Here is a 13,919-nt window from a genome sequence, read left to right on the forward strand (position 1 = left end):
AGAACCAGGAAAACGAAATCCTCTTCATCATGCGAAAAGTCCAAATAATCCCGAACCTCATTCACGGAAGAGGTTTTACAATAGATCTTTACAATATGGATGGCTCGTGCAATATTGACAGGGTTCAAAATTATCCACCGAATGTCAATGAGATTGTTGAATAATTTTGAGAAAGAAATTGAATGGAGCGCGAGTTGCCACTGCTGCGCAGTTTGTCTTTGTCGACGCTTTGTGATCATAAGGTCGAATGGCGTTATTGTTGGAAAGATTCAACAGTTGTGCAAAGTTTTTCTTCCAGGTCTCGTTTGTCGATCAGCTTAGTTTTCTTCCGGGGTTATACCGGGGTACTTATAAGATTAGATTATCACAGAATCTTTTTCCAGGAAACCATAAAAAGATATTACAAAAGCAAAATATATTTTTTTTTATTTTGTAGATGAACGACGCCAATTAAATATCACAATTTTTGTTTGTACGATCAGGGTAATCTATAAGTTCTGGTTATTTAAAACACTTGTCATCTATTGAAAACTTTTTCCTGAACAAGAAAAGCCTTCGAAGTCCAAGATGCCCAAGGAGCACCTGTCTGTCGAATTCGTGGGCCTGTCCTTAGTTTTCCCTGCCACAAGTAAAACCTAAATTTGAACTCTCATTCTCATCATTTTAGCCGCCTGAGCTTCCCAATTCTCTCCATGGAAAAATTCGGCATTGGAACAATTTCTAAATTCGACAATCTACACTTAAAACTTCCAAGGTACAAGCCTATCTAAAAGTAGCCAAATTATGCATGAATGTCTTACTTGTCTCCTTTAGTACTCTAAATGTGGAACACAAAGCTCTTCTCATCGCTGCTGCTATGCTCTTTGATGATTTATTCTTTTAAATAATAAAAGAGACAAGAAGTTTCTTCAGTTTTGGTTACTTTATTTTAAAAAATGAAAGGTGCTTTATTAACAAAAGAATATAAAAAAGAGGGATTTTTAATTATCAGAAAAGGAGTGAAAAGAGTTAAGAACACCAGCTTCACGAGAATTGAGACAACGGCAAAAAGAAAGAATATTTTTTGTTTTTCATTTTTTGAGCAATCAGGAAGCAGCTTGAGTTGTTTTGCGAGTTGTGATAAATATTTTCCGGGCTATCTAAAAAAGCCTTCGATTAGGGCTGTTCTGCTCATTGAAACTTACCGGTATGAAGTCGTGATTGGTTGGCAAGGCACAAGTAATAATCCTACGGCGAAAGAAATAGTTTAACCGTTGAAGCGGCAAGCTGGTCGTGCTTTGTTCAATGTTCGCCAGATGGCGCCGCTGCTGCTTTTTCGCTCGTGAAATGATCACTGATGCCTTCGTCTTTCAAAAGTGACGTTTCGTCCTTTTTCTCGTCGATAGTTTGTTCTTTCGATTCTTCAACTTCCGAAGCGGGGAGTTCAACTTCACTTGGCTCGACTACTTCCACGTTTTCAGCGGAGGTTTCCGAGAGGCCTGCTGCGCCGGAATCGTCGGTTTTGTTCAGAGCTGCGACTCCTTCTTTTATGCTCTCCTGAAGAGAATTTTTAAAACAAAACCATAACAGAGCAGTGATGAAGAGTTTTATATAGTTTAAATACTTTAAAAAATTGATTTGATAATCTAAGTTTCACAAACATCGTTAGTTCTGTCATATTCTTTATCAATTAATATGAGATTTTAATTTATACTAGCACTAAACTCGTATTTGTACCCGAAATTCTTACCTTGATGATCGCGTCTTCAAGCTCCTTCGGATCACTTCCTTGATAGCTTTCCTCACCCTTCGGCTCCTCATCATTCTGTTCAACCTTCTCTTTCTCAGTCGAAGAAGCTGGTTCGCTGTTGATCGCGTCGACCGCGCTGCTGATCGCCTGTTTGACCAAATCGGTTTCTTCCAGAATCTCATCCACCTCTTCGTCCTCCACCTGAGCTGGCTCCGATTCTTCAGAAGGTCTAGAAAGAGCTTTGACGGCTTCCTCGATCGCGGCTTTTTCTTCTGGGTCTGGAATGACTGTCAGAGGAATCTCGGGAGAATCCTCCTTTGGCTCGGGAATCGAGGCTTCTTTTTGTTCTTCGGGGGCGGGAGATGGTGATTTTCGGGCAGAGTTGTCTTGCGATTCTTGGACATCAGAGATCGCGGTCTCGATTTCCGGGAATTCTTAAGATAATTGTATTCAAAAAAAAAGAAAAATTGTTTGCAAAAAAAAAAGAATATGTTTTTTTTTCAACCAACCTTTAGTTTCAATTTCTTTGATTTCTTCTAAGTTGTCCTCTCCATCGTCTTTTTCCTCACCGACTTCTTCGACCTTTCCTTCTTCTACTTTTTCATCGTCAACCTTGCGATCGTCGATTTCCGCCGAGGACGAGACGATTTCAATCTGATCTTCCGGGTCAATTTTCTCCTCAAGAACTGGAATCTCTTCCGCCTTTTCTTCAGAAATTTCTGGCTCAGTTTCCTTATTGTCCTCGTTGATTTCGTCCACTGGCTCGTCCACAGTTTTTTGCTTGGTTTCAGCGGAAGTTTCTTCGACTTGAGTTGGTTCTGATGACTCAGCGTCTTCGGTTTTTTCGATGACTTCTTCATTTTTCTCTTGATCTTCGTCTTTTGCTTTCTGAACGGCTTCGCTGACGAGTTCTCCGACGAATTTGTCAACATCGGCGCTTTCATCAACTTTCACCTCGTCGACGATTTCTTCCTCTTGCTTCTCTTCTTCTTCTTGAGGAGCGAAGCTCGAGCTCCTGAGCTCTGCAATTTCCTCCTTGACTTCTTCAGTAACTTGCTACAAAATGAATTGTTAGTTGGGAAAACGATGAGTTCACTCCACGAACATCAAAAATATTTCACAAAACATTTTGTCAAAAAATGAGCACTGATTTTAGTCAGGACATTTAGTTATAAACCTGTTCCAAAGCAAATTCAGTTTGGATATTTTCTAAAGATTTTCGTCAAAATGAAGGTTTTTAAGAAAATGAACCTGGAGCTTCATCTTCGAGAACTAGCTTATCCGATCGGACTTTTTCGAGAGACTCTGACTCAGTTATCGAGGCGATCGATTCAGAAGTGGCGGTAGCGGCATTAGCGCTTTTCTCGATTTCCACGGAGGTTGATGTTTTTTCGACCGTTTCTGTCGACTCTTGTGTTGCCTTGAGAAAGTAAAGAATATTTCAAAATGAAACTGCTTACGGAAACTTGGACGATTGGTTCGCTCTTGGTCATGGCATCTTCAAGAATGGTATTCATGATGTTGTTGTCATCCAGATCATCTTCGTCTTGGAGATTTTCTTGAAGACCAGTGTCAACTGATCGACTGGAAACGAGGACAGGAACTCGTTGAAGTTGACATGAACTTTTTCTGTAGCCGGTTTCTTCGGGAACAGAAAGAGGCTCTAGAAATATTTTTTGTAAATTTGCAAATGAAAAAGAGAGCGTTACCTTCATATTCAGGTTCAACATCGGGCGAATCATTATTATCCATGATCGTTGTCGACTCAACGCTGAAGAATTCATCGTCATTTTCCTCGACGACTTTGTTTTCTTCCATTTTGCGCTGACTCTCCATGATGATATTAGCCACGGCCTCGGAAGAAAGATCATCTTCGATTGAACTCGAAGTCAACATTGGATTTTTGAAGCAATTGATTTCGCTCAAGTCGCTCGCATCCTGACTCAGGTCTTGCTCGCTGTTGGAAATTTGTAGGGGTTGAATAGTTGGCTCTGCAATTTCTCGAACAGGCTCGGCAATGATGACTGTCTGGTCGTTTTCTGATTCTGTTAGGGTAACAGCTGATGGTTCGGAACCGTCCGAGACTTCTGCAACGAAGTGATCAGATGATTCGAGCTCTGGCATTTTTTCTGTCGGAAGTTCGACGACTGCTGTCTGGTTTACTTTCGCTTCTTCTTCTGGATTCGTGTCTAGGACTTCAGTCATAACTTCGTCGGCACCTTCTTTCTCGTCATCAAAATCTTGAGATTGTGCTGATTTATCAAGGATTTTTTCATCATTATCGCAAAAGACCTTAGTTAGACTTTCTTGGTCGATATTTTCAGACTCTTCCGCGTCGTTTATAGCTGTAATATTTTGACTTTCGATGATATCAACTTCATCTGTTATCTTCTGCTCATCGGAAATTTCTTGAGGAACTTCTTTACAATCATCGATTTTTTCAGCAATAATGACTTTCTCAGCATCTAAAACTTCTTCTTTTGATTCATGAGCAATCACGAGTCCTTCTTCCCCACATTGTGGTTCAAGAGTTTCCGTTTCTTGATTCAGCAACTCAGTTACAGCCTGAGAAGTTTCTCTTTCTGATTCCAGAGGTAGGTCTGACACTTCATCAACAGTTTCGTCTTTGATCTCAGAAGCATTGCCCTCAAGCGAGTCCAAATCAAGATCACGCTCAACCGTCGTCTCCAAAATTTTCTCGGCGATAATTTCTTTCTCCTCAATTTCTTTAGCTTCAGGAGGACCATCTTGAGTTGGTTCAGCGACAGTGCAAACTTTTTCGACTGTTTCTTCGACAAGGTGCTTGACTTTTTCCTCGACCTCAGAATCAGAAATCTTCGCATCATTAATTTCTAGGGGTTGATCAGGCTCTTCGGTTCGCAGTTCATCTTCCACAACTTGATCATCAGATTGGATTTGATCTTCTGAATCATTTTCAACACGTTCTTTATCGGCGACTTTGATCTTTTCCTCTGCAAGCGATTTTCTTTCATCAAGAATAATGGTGTTTTGTTCAACGTTTTCTAGCTTGGAAATAAGTGCTTCTGTCGTTGAAGTTGTAAATTGCTGGACTGGCTCGACAATGGCTTCGTCCTCGATGGTTTCTTCGACGACAATATCGACCTTTGCAGCAATAAGAGTTTCCTCTTCTTCCTGGAGTGGCGGTTCTTCAGTAGTTGAAGCTGTTTCCTCGATATTATCGTTTTCATGAGTGATTGCTTCAGATTCAGGCATGGTTTCTTTTTGAATCTTTTCCACGAGCATGATTTCCTGAGTTTCTGGAGTTTTTCCACTTTCCTCCGATATTTTAGTTGAAGAAGCAACCTCAAGGTCAGTTTCGAGATCGTTCTGCTGATTATTAACATCATTTCCGAGCTGTTCTTGTTCAACGATTTCTTCCCTTTTGGATAGATTTTCAATTTTCACATCTTCCTGAACAGTTTCTGGTCCTTCCGTATTCTCAGTTTTTTGTTCATTTTGCGAGACTTCAGTTTCAGCAGCAAGATTTTCGCTTGTTATTTCAGAATCAGCTGATGTTTCTCGTCCAGAAACATCAACGACTTCTAGATTTTTCAGGTCGGTGATGATATTTGGGTCTTCTGTTGTGCTGCCAATGGCTGAGTCGAGCTCTGGTTGAAATAGAGGAAGTTTGGCATCTTGAGCAATTATTTGAACAGCCTCAAGAACTTCCATTGATTGATCATCAGTGACAGAAGCTTGATTTGGAGTCAAGGATGAGTCCATTCGAGATTCGAATGATTCCGCGATGGTTGAAAGACCAGTGGTCGTACTTTCTGACTGCGACATGATGAAATCTTCAGAATTCGTGTCGATCGAGGCAAATGTAACTTGCTCACAGGACAAATCGTCGGCAATGAGCTCATCAGTTCGTCGATCGAGAGTTTCTTCTGAAGGAAGAGTGATTCTTGAAGAGCTTGAGAGCAAGTGGGAGATCTCTTCTTCATTTGGAATTTCAAGCTCAGAAATTGATGGAATCTCGGAATCAACAATCTTAGGTCCCGAGGGAGTATCTTCGAAAATTATGTCTTCATGACTTGTCTTTCCGGAAAGAAGAGTCTGATCTTCAACAGTTTCTTGAACATTCTCTTTTGAAAGAGTCTCTTCTGGCTCTTGAATCTTCAGTTCCTCGGCTTGATGTTCATTCTGAGTTGTTTCTGGCTCGGTAGAGATCAACGCTGAAATTAGATCGAATTTTTCAGATGCTGGTTCTTCTTCCGGTTCATCTTGAATGTGACTTTCTTGATGAGATTCTTGGACAGACAATTCTTTTTCTTGAGTTTCTTCCTCGGGACTGTAATCTTGTTCAGCAAGAATGTCTGAATTAACGTCGGATTGGATTGTTTCCGATGCAAGTTGAATATCGTCCTCTTTCTCGGCTACAATTTCGCCATCATCGTTTTTCTTCTCAATAAGATCTTCGATGATAGAATCCTCCGGAACAGCTTCTAGGGTAGTCTCTTGTGGTTCAACATTGTTTGCTTGAGTGATGTCGATTTCGGTCACAATATCAGGTGAATCAATGTCGATTGGCGTCTGTGACTCCGTAATGGCTGGATGAGGAACGATGACTTGATCAGACTCTTCGACTTCACTGGAGACGACAACTTCGTCAGTAGTATCGATTTCTTCATTGCTTACGATATCTTTCGTGTTTCTGTTGATAGTGCCCTCCTCTTGAATTTCATCAGCGATCTTTTCAACTTCGATTTCAGGACTTTCTTCCACATCAATATTGGATGATTCAACCGCCTTTCCGATCTCAGACTCGGCGTTTTCTTGGCCATCAATTTCGTTATCGACATGTTCTAGCTCGTTCTCAACGACGATGCTTTTATCTGCTTCGCAAATATCATCAGCTATTGACTCGTTCACAATCGGATCAGCAGAGATGACGTCAAGATCGACGGCTTCGTCTTGATCCATTTCGTCGACTTGGTTGTTTTCAATAATGACGGCTTCATCAGTCTTGGCATCAATAGGCTCTTTCGAGATAAGAGTATCATTCTCACCAGAATCGATATTTTCGCTGACGAAAGCTTCCTTTGTTTCTTCTTCAGCAATAGTTTCCTCAGAGATGATCACGTCAGCGTTCTCGACATCAATATTTTCGCTAATGATAGCTTCTTTCGATTCCTCTTCGATCTCTTTATCTTCTGAATCGATGATTTTCTCCTGCGCTCCAGTATCAGTTTTTATATCATTTTCGCGGATAACAAGTTCTTCGTTTTCTTCATCGGCAATGGCGGTAAAGTCAGATTTTTCCTCGAAATTCAGAACCTCAAAGCTTTCTTGAGCGTTTTCATCATCATTTTGAGGGAGATCTTCATTGCTTTTTTGCTCGACAATTTCAGGCCTTTGAACGGGTCCATCCTCAATGATGACTTCTACGGCCTCTGATTCGCGCTCTGATGGCGTCATTTCGAAATCTTGTTGTTGATTTTCAGGAGCAGCTTCTCTTGTTTCATCCAAAATATTGTCTTCGGATACGTCGTCGATAAGCGAGAAATCTTCATCAGGTCCTTCTGTCGAAGAACTGCTCAGGCGACAGAGCATATCTTCTCCGACAGCTTTTTCGACAACAAAATCCGACTCATCGACTCGCTTCTCATCATCTTCATTAACTTCAGACGAGTCAAAAACTGGGTTGACTTCGACATGCATAATTGGAGCTGGATTTTCGACGCTTCCATCGATATCATTCAGCGTTCTTTCGTCGATTTCATCGTCGTCTGGGCCTTCTGTCGATGGACTGTCAGTTCGGCTAACGTATTCGATGTCTTTCATGACGTCTACTGAAGTGGTCATTTCCGATTCAGGCTCGTCAGCGGCAGATGTTTCCAGTTCTTGCACTTGATCGATTACGTTCGAGAGGAGGTCTTCACAGGAATATAATTGCGCCACGAAATAATATAGACAAAGAAATCGCTTTTTAGCCTTCGCGAAAAAAAAAACAAATAAAATATTGATTTTACTCATAAATAAAATTAAGATGAAAACAATAACAAAGTAAAATTTCTAAATGAAGTAAATGAGAGAATGAATGAATGAGCTACTGTTAGAATTCTGGCTAGATGAATATCCCTTCCTACATCATTACTCACTTGCTCTGTTCGGTCAACAACAACTTCAACTTCCTTTTTGATGTCATCAAGTTCAGCTGACACTTCTCCAACTGAAGCTTCAACATCTTCGTCCTCAATCAGAGTATTTTGAAGTTCTTCCTTGGCTTCTTCCTCTTCGACCTCTGTTTGCTCATCGGAACCAGTTTCTAGAGGAGCAGTCTCAAGTTCTTTGGTTGATTCATGAGTAGATGCCGTAGAAGGAGGAGGAAGAATCTGCGCTCCGGAAAGTTCTTCTTCGCATTCTACGATTCCATACTCAGCCAAAACGGCTTCTTCGTCTATCCATTTCTTGACGTGTTGGTTTTCCACCAATGGCGATTCGATTTTCGGCGTCGGAGGGGTTTCCGGAACGGGTGCAGCACTCGTGACAGTTGTTGCTTCCTCGACGGCTGTTTCGCTTGTTACTGTATTTGACGTTATTTCTTCGTGGACAATTTGTTCGATTTCTAGTGAAGGGTAAGAATTGTGAATGAAAGTTAGGCTTACCTTTTCGCGATTCAGCAATTTGCTCCTCAGCAATAGTCTCTTCGCCGGTAAGCTCATTAGTTGAAATGAGATTTTCTTGTTTAATCTCATTATCAGACTGCTCGGCGACAGTTTGATCGGCCTCTTCGCCCTCTTGATTTGATTCGGGGCGCTTGATTGCTTCTGGAGAATCGCCGAAATGAACTTTTGCGTCTTTGGAGCTTGGTCTGGACTGGGATTCTTCGCACGCGGGTACTTCGGGGGTGGATTCTACAGTGGGGATGTCTTCTGAATGACTTTTGTCAAAAAAAAAGAGGAAAAAGAAGGGATCTTACCGGGGTTAATAAGTACAAATTCCATACCATCAGGAGCGCTTCGAGATGATATGATCGTCGTTGTTTGATTCGCAGTCGCATCATCCAGCTCTTCCTCGTCCTAAATTGAATTCATTAGACTCCCTTATCAGATTTCTCGACGGTAATCTACCTCGATATCTTGAACAAAGAGAGGACCAGGCGGAGCAGAATAAACAACATCGGGCGTTTCCGTCGATTCGGAGGCGATAAAGTCAGAAGCATTAGCAGCGAACTCGGACACGTGCGTTGGGAGGGAATGCTAGTTGGAAATGGCGGTTGAATTTGGTTACTGGCAATTGACGACGTCGAATATTGACAACATTGACAACATGAGTTAAAACGATGGAAAACATCAATACCCTCTTTTGATTTTTTCACTCATGAAATATCTTGGCTTCTGGGACAAGACTTTTTTGATTGGTTCAGACGAAAATTTCTGGCTTCTGATTGGCTCAAAGCAAAAAATGATAGGGGCCTTCTTAAGGCCCTCTGTAGCCCCGATTTCATGATATATTGATCCTTTTCTTGAAGAAAAAGGATCTAACTGTACAAAAAAGACCAGTTAATCAACTGTACCCTATGATGAAGCCGTGCTCCCCGGCCAACCACGATGAGCTAAAGACAACTGAGAAACAAGTTATAAAATGAGACAACGCTTTCGTTTGTGAAATATTTGTGAGTTCATGGACACCAGAGTACGCTAGTAGGAAAACAACGAGGAGATAAAAAACCTGATCAATGGGAAGGTCCGTTTTTATGTCGGGAGCGTCGGGGACGACATCGCTGGGCTCTTTTTGGACCGGCGCGACGGCGATTGGGGGGAGGGCTTCTTTGCGTTGAACTGAAATGATAAGTTAAAAGTTAGTGTATCTTACTTTTTTCATTATTTGAATTCAGAAGGAATTTCAGAACACTTGGAAAAATTCCAACGTCATGAAAACGCATGTAAAACAGCCTGAAGCACTTGACAGAAACACCGTAGCTTTCTCACCTTTTGTTGGTTTCTTGAGACCCGAAATTTCTTTCGTTTCCTTCTGGCTTTTGACAGGCGCTTTGAGTGGCTTGAGCGGGCGGCTTCTCACGCGACCAGGTCGTTCTTGAGAAGTGGCGGAGCTACAAAAATATTTTACGTTCAGAGTCAAGTGATTTGTGCAGCAGAAATCTATGCGTGGAAATTTTGTCCCTCTCAACGGTGAAAATGACCTTTTTTGACTCTCTCTCATGAAGGTGCCAAAAATGTGGTCATTTTGCCGTGTAAGGTTAAGCTCAAAAATCATCATTACAAAAGCATCTTACAGTTGGTCGCCTTGAACAGACATTTCACTAATAAAAAAGGTTTCACAAATGATGTTTTTTCTCGGATTTGAGCCGAAACTCACCTCATTCCATATGCCGCTCGCTTGAATTTTTCAACTCCAGCGGCAACGTAACTTTCTCCATCGCGAATTTGTGCGGCTAAAATTGATAGTCGCTGAAAGAGATGAAATCAAGATAAGGCTTTACCGTCGGTTATTTTCTCGCCCGACATGGCAAAAAGATTTCGGATAGCGTAGCCCGTCTTGGCCGAAATTTTGACGGCCACATCGTCGAGGATATAATCGAGCTTTTGGGATCGCGGGGATTTGAGTAGAAAGCGGAAATTTACTCGAGGATTGCCATTTGCGTACACACTAGAATTAGAGAAAGAAATTGCCAGGGGAATGCTTTTCTTACGTGATGTTTTTCATGTGTTGATCATTAATATTCTGGAATCTGCTTGTGGCCGGAATCGACTTCTGAAAAGCATGCACGCGTGAGAAATGGCCGGGTTGATAAATTTATTAAATCTCCCAGGGGATCAAGGTGAAAAACGCTTTCCTCATTTACTATTCTCGAATTGCTTTATACCACGTTGACGCCGGCTTGATTATTACTGTACCAAATGAGTAAACAGCCAAAAAATCATGACTATTTTTATTCAAGGAAAATCAAATTATAAAAACCTTCGAACAAAAAAATTTTTTTATTTTTTTTCTTCTCAAACCTTTTCCGAATTTACTTTTGCTCCTTTTTTTGTCTTCTCATTATCCGGTTTTGCATTTTCTTTGTTTCCTCCCGAAGAGGATTTATACGAAAAGCAACCGGCCTTCTCTCGAACCATTTTTTGGATTATGGCGGGAAGGGGCAAAAACAAGGGCCTGATTTTCATATTTTTAAGATTTTTCTGTTAGATTTCGCGGAATAGTTTTTCGCAGGGAAAGTGAGTTTCAGAACGACCCTTCTTAAAAACAAAGAAACTTGACTTACCTCTTCTCGGTGACGATAAGAGCGCGGATCCTTAACAAAAGAAGTTGAGACACTGAAATACAGGGCCGAAAATTGACAGTAGAAGCCCCTTTTTGACTGACAATGGGCGGAACCTGTGATTTTGCTCGGCGGGGAGTCCGGCCATATTCCACTTTTTTAAACTTTTTGATGCCACCAGCGACATATTGCTTGCCACTCCCTAAAGCTTCCAGATCTTTCACGGGTTAAATATCGGCCCACTGATATTTCGTAATCAGCAGCCAAATAAGGTTAGGCCTTAATTAGCATATGATTTAGAGGCGATTTGATAGAAGCATATGGTATCGACTGATTTTTGTCTACCATACGCCATATGGCCTCGGTAATTCGATGTAGCGATTCTCTTTTTTAACCCATTCCTAGTACGCGTGTGCCGCCCACAGGAGTGTATAGATTTCGGACGGCACCAAATGGCGCATTTACTCCTAAAAAAATTATAAATAATGATAATGAAAATGACGAAAATGATAACGGTTTAATTAAATCGACACCGATCTTTCCGCGGCTTCGCTTTTTTTGAGCTCGAAGCCGCTAGCGGCTTCTCGATCTGTTCAATTATAAATTTGTTGAAATCAAGGAAGAAAACTTTTTTGGCAACACTTGAAAAAGTAAGAACTCTCACCTGTGGTGACATCGCCAAGTAACGAGTCAAAAGTTGGGGTTCTCTTTGTATTTACAATGAATTTCTTTCATGTCTGGTTCCCACAAAACTCGACTCCGATTCCGGTAGTTTTATTGTTGAACCAGTTCCTTTCCAGAATGATGAGGGTCGCCATTGACGAAGACTGTGATCGTTTTGGCCGCGCGGGGCGGTTCCATCTTAGAAGGCATGGTTATTTTCTTGCTTGAGTTGGAAAAATAAACCCTTTTTTTATCCTCAGAATTTCAAAAAGCGCCAAAAAAGGCTTTCAATCGAGTCTTCCGGGGTCAAAATATCTTTTTCTTTTCAACTTGAAAAGCTCTTTTTCAAGTTCCGATCTTTACGAGACTGTAATTTCCAACTGTAACTAGGCGATTGCTGTATTAATAAAAATGAAAAGTGCAAAAGAAGAATTTCTCTTGGTAACGGCGGAAATATAACGTATAAAAATGGAGACAAAAAGTTGCCGGCTCAATTCAAAGACGATCTCGGTTGCAAGCGAAGAGGGGACGAAAACCGCCGGAGGGCGCGTGCTCAAATTTGGCACCTGGCTTGTGCTGCCAAAGTCGAAGCTGCCGGCAGCGCCGGCCTAACCCGTGGGAATCCAGAAACCCCGGGAGTGTTTTCTGGATCATTTTTTTCGATAAATGATAGAATAATACATAAATATCAGCGTTATTTGCACTCAGTGGATAATTTATACTGATTAAGTGAGAAAATAATGATTTCCAGAATTTTTTTTTGTAATAATAACTCAATAAAATCAGGATGGAATATTTTTTGACGATTTTATAAAGAAAAATTTCTGAGGAACAAACCAGCATTTTGATAGCTTTGAATTATTGACATGATAATTTGGAACAGATTTGTGACAGCGCGTAATAAACTAATTGATTTATGCAGTGTAGAATCGATTTATCTGTCTTTTTTGTGCGTACTCTAATGATCGTCAATTATCACATCTGGTTGATTAACGCTGGAAAAATTCAACCCTTTTCGTAACCGTATTAGATTACCCTAACCCTGACGTTTGAACTTTGGGGCAAAAAATATGAGATTTGATCTAATTGATTCGTCAAAAATCAAATTGAATGTACCACTAATTATCCGTTTTTTAATTCTGAATGCGAAATTGATCCGATCTGAAAGTAGCGGTCCAGAGAGAGTCAAGTGCATATATTCCGCTCTTGCGTCACGTGAGGCAGCTCTAACTGGCTGCTAGCTGCACCCTTGGGAGCCCAATTTGATCGTCACTAAAGCCGAATGGCAACTAGATCAGCAACACGAATTCAGATTCACCCGCCCTAATTAGCTCCCTCGAGACGAACACGTGAGAACTGAGTTCTGAACGGGTCCGCTTTTTTCTGTCAGTTCGTTTTTGATGAAAATTCAATAAAAATCATGCTGGAAAAAGAAAAAAATCGGAATATCTTTCAATTAATAAAATCAATTATCAGAAAATTGCCATAAATTTTCAAGGGAAATTTCATTTTTACCCATTGAAATCAAGGAAGAATACTCAATTGAAGCGTTTTCTGAAGAAATTTTCGCGAAGAATATGTCATGAGCTTCTAAGCTTTTTGCGGTTACTCAAAATAAGAAAAGAAGGGAAGCTCTGAGTCGGAAGTTTCGAGAGCTCGATTCTTTATTGATTTTTTGTTTCATTTTTGAAAAGTAACACAAATAATAAGTCCTGTGAAAATGACCAAATCCAAACAGAACAGAAAAACTCACGCGATAGATTCCCCTATCGCTTGGATACAATCTCCCCTAGACAATTCTTAAAGTCCCGTTACTCTGCCTCCACTGACAGTAAATCAATAGACATGACCCCCACCCTTACTGTATCTTAAACTCACAAGAGCATCAAACAACACGTGTTCGTGTCAGAATTTGACATTTCCAAGGTGCTGACAAAAGTCAAGGGGGAGAGAAATGAGCTTAAGGGTATCTCATCGGATCAGGAAAGGAAGCGGTTTCTCAAGGGTCTACTCACATAAAATGGCTGGGAGCGCGTCGTCGTCATCTCTTGTTCTGCTCCTTAGGGCTTCATAAAGGTTTCTTCATTGGAAATTATCTCTTTTCTTTAAGGGTACACCACTTAGAAATTCGAAAAACTAAAGACGCTGTAGTCAGGTCCACCAAATATTTGATGACAAATCGTATCAAATCCATTTGGTGTCCAGGGCAACAAAATTGCACTTGATGGGAATGATGATTTTAGAGCAGAACTGACCTTTCAAGAGAAGCGATTTGTTTTT

General features: G+C 40.9%; 2 protein-coding genes across 2 annotated transcripts; both read right to left on the bottom strand.

The window, feature by feature from the left end:
- Positions 1–913: 913 nt before the first annotated feature.
- Positions 914–7,761, bottom strand: LOC145698607 (uncharacterized). The gene is made up of 8 exons (XM_081775814.1): positions 3,439–7,761; positions 3,190–3,392; positions 2,981–3,149; positions 2,907–2,938; positions 2,239–2,785; positions 1,730–2,163; positions 1,185–1,536; positions 914–1,139 (listed from the first exon to the last, which is right to left on the bottom strand). Exons 1-7 carry the CDS (start codon positions 7,724–7,726, stop codon positions 1,282–1,284), a joined length of 5,928 nt encoding a protein of 1,975 aa, XP_081631940.1. The 5' UTR covers positions 7,727–7,761; the 3' UTR covers positions 914–1,139; positions 1,185–1,281.
- LOC145697631 (uncharacterized) lies at positions 7,735–13,776 on the bottom strand. The gene is made up of 16 exons (XM_081774849.1): positions 13,655–13,776; positions 11,769–11,837; positions 11,641–11,704; positions 11,378–11,443; positions 11,093–11,193; positions 10,980–11,009; positions 10,407–10,468; positions 10,197–10,363; positions 10,073–10,148; positions 9,990–10,016; positions 9,685–9,806; positions 9,425–9,534; positions 8,824–8,952; positions 8,673–8,772; positions 8,359–8,625; positions 7,735–8,318 (listed from the first exon to the last, which is right to left on the bottom strand). The coding sequence occupies exons 1-16, from the start codon at positions 13,682–13,684 to the stop codon at positions 7,735–7,737; spliced, it is 2,004 nt and encodes a 667-aa protein (XP_081630975.1). The 5' UTR covers positions 13,685–13,776.
- Between the last annotated feature and the right edge of the window lie 143 nt (positions 13,777–13,919).

The sequence above is a fragment of the Oikopleura dioica genome, chromosome 2 (assembly GCF_907165135.1).
Source record: "Oikopleura dioica chromosome 2, OKI2018_I68_1.0, whole genome shotgun sequence".
Classification (NCBI taxonomy): Eukaryota; Metazoa; Chordata; class Appendicularia; order Copelata; family Oikopleuridae; genus Oikopleura; species Oikopleura dioica.

Coding starts and splice junctions, on each gene's coding strand:
- LOC145698607 (XM_081775814.1), bottom strand. CDS start 7,726: ATGAGTAAAATCAATATTTTATTTGTTTTTTTTTTCGCGAAGGCTAAA. Junction 2,939..2,980: donor TCTCGAAGATGAAGCTCCAG/GTTCATTTTCTT, acceptor GAAAATCTTTAG/AAAATATCCAAACTGAATTT. Junction 2,164..2,238: donor CAAAGAAATTGAAACTAAAG/GTTGGTTGAAAA, acceptor AATTATCTTAAG/AATTCCCGGAAATCGAGACC.
- LOC145697631 (XM_081774849.1), bottom strand. CDS start 13,684: ATGACGACGACGCGCTCCCAGCCATTTTAT. Junction 11,838..13,654: donor CGCGCTCCCAGCCATTTTAT/GTGAGTAGACCC, acceptor ATGCCTTCTAAG/ATGGAACCGCCCCGCGCGGC. Junction 11,444..11,640: donor ACTTGGCGATGTCACCACAG/GTGAGAGTTCTT, acceptor TAATTTTTTTAG/GAGTAAATGCGCCATTTGGT.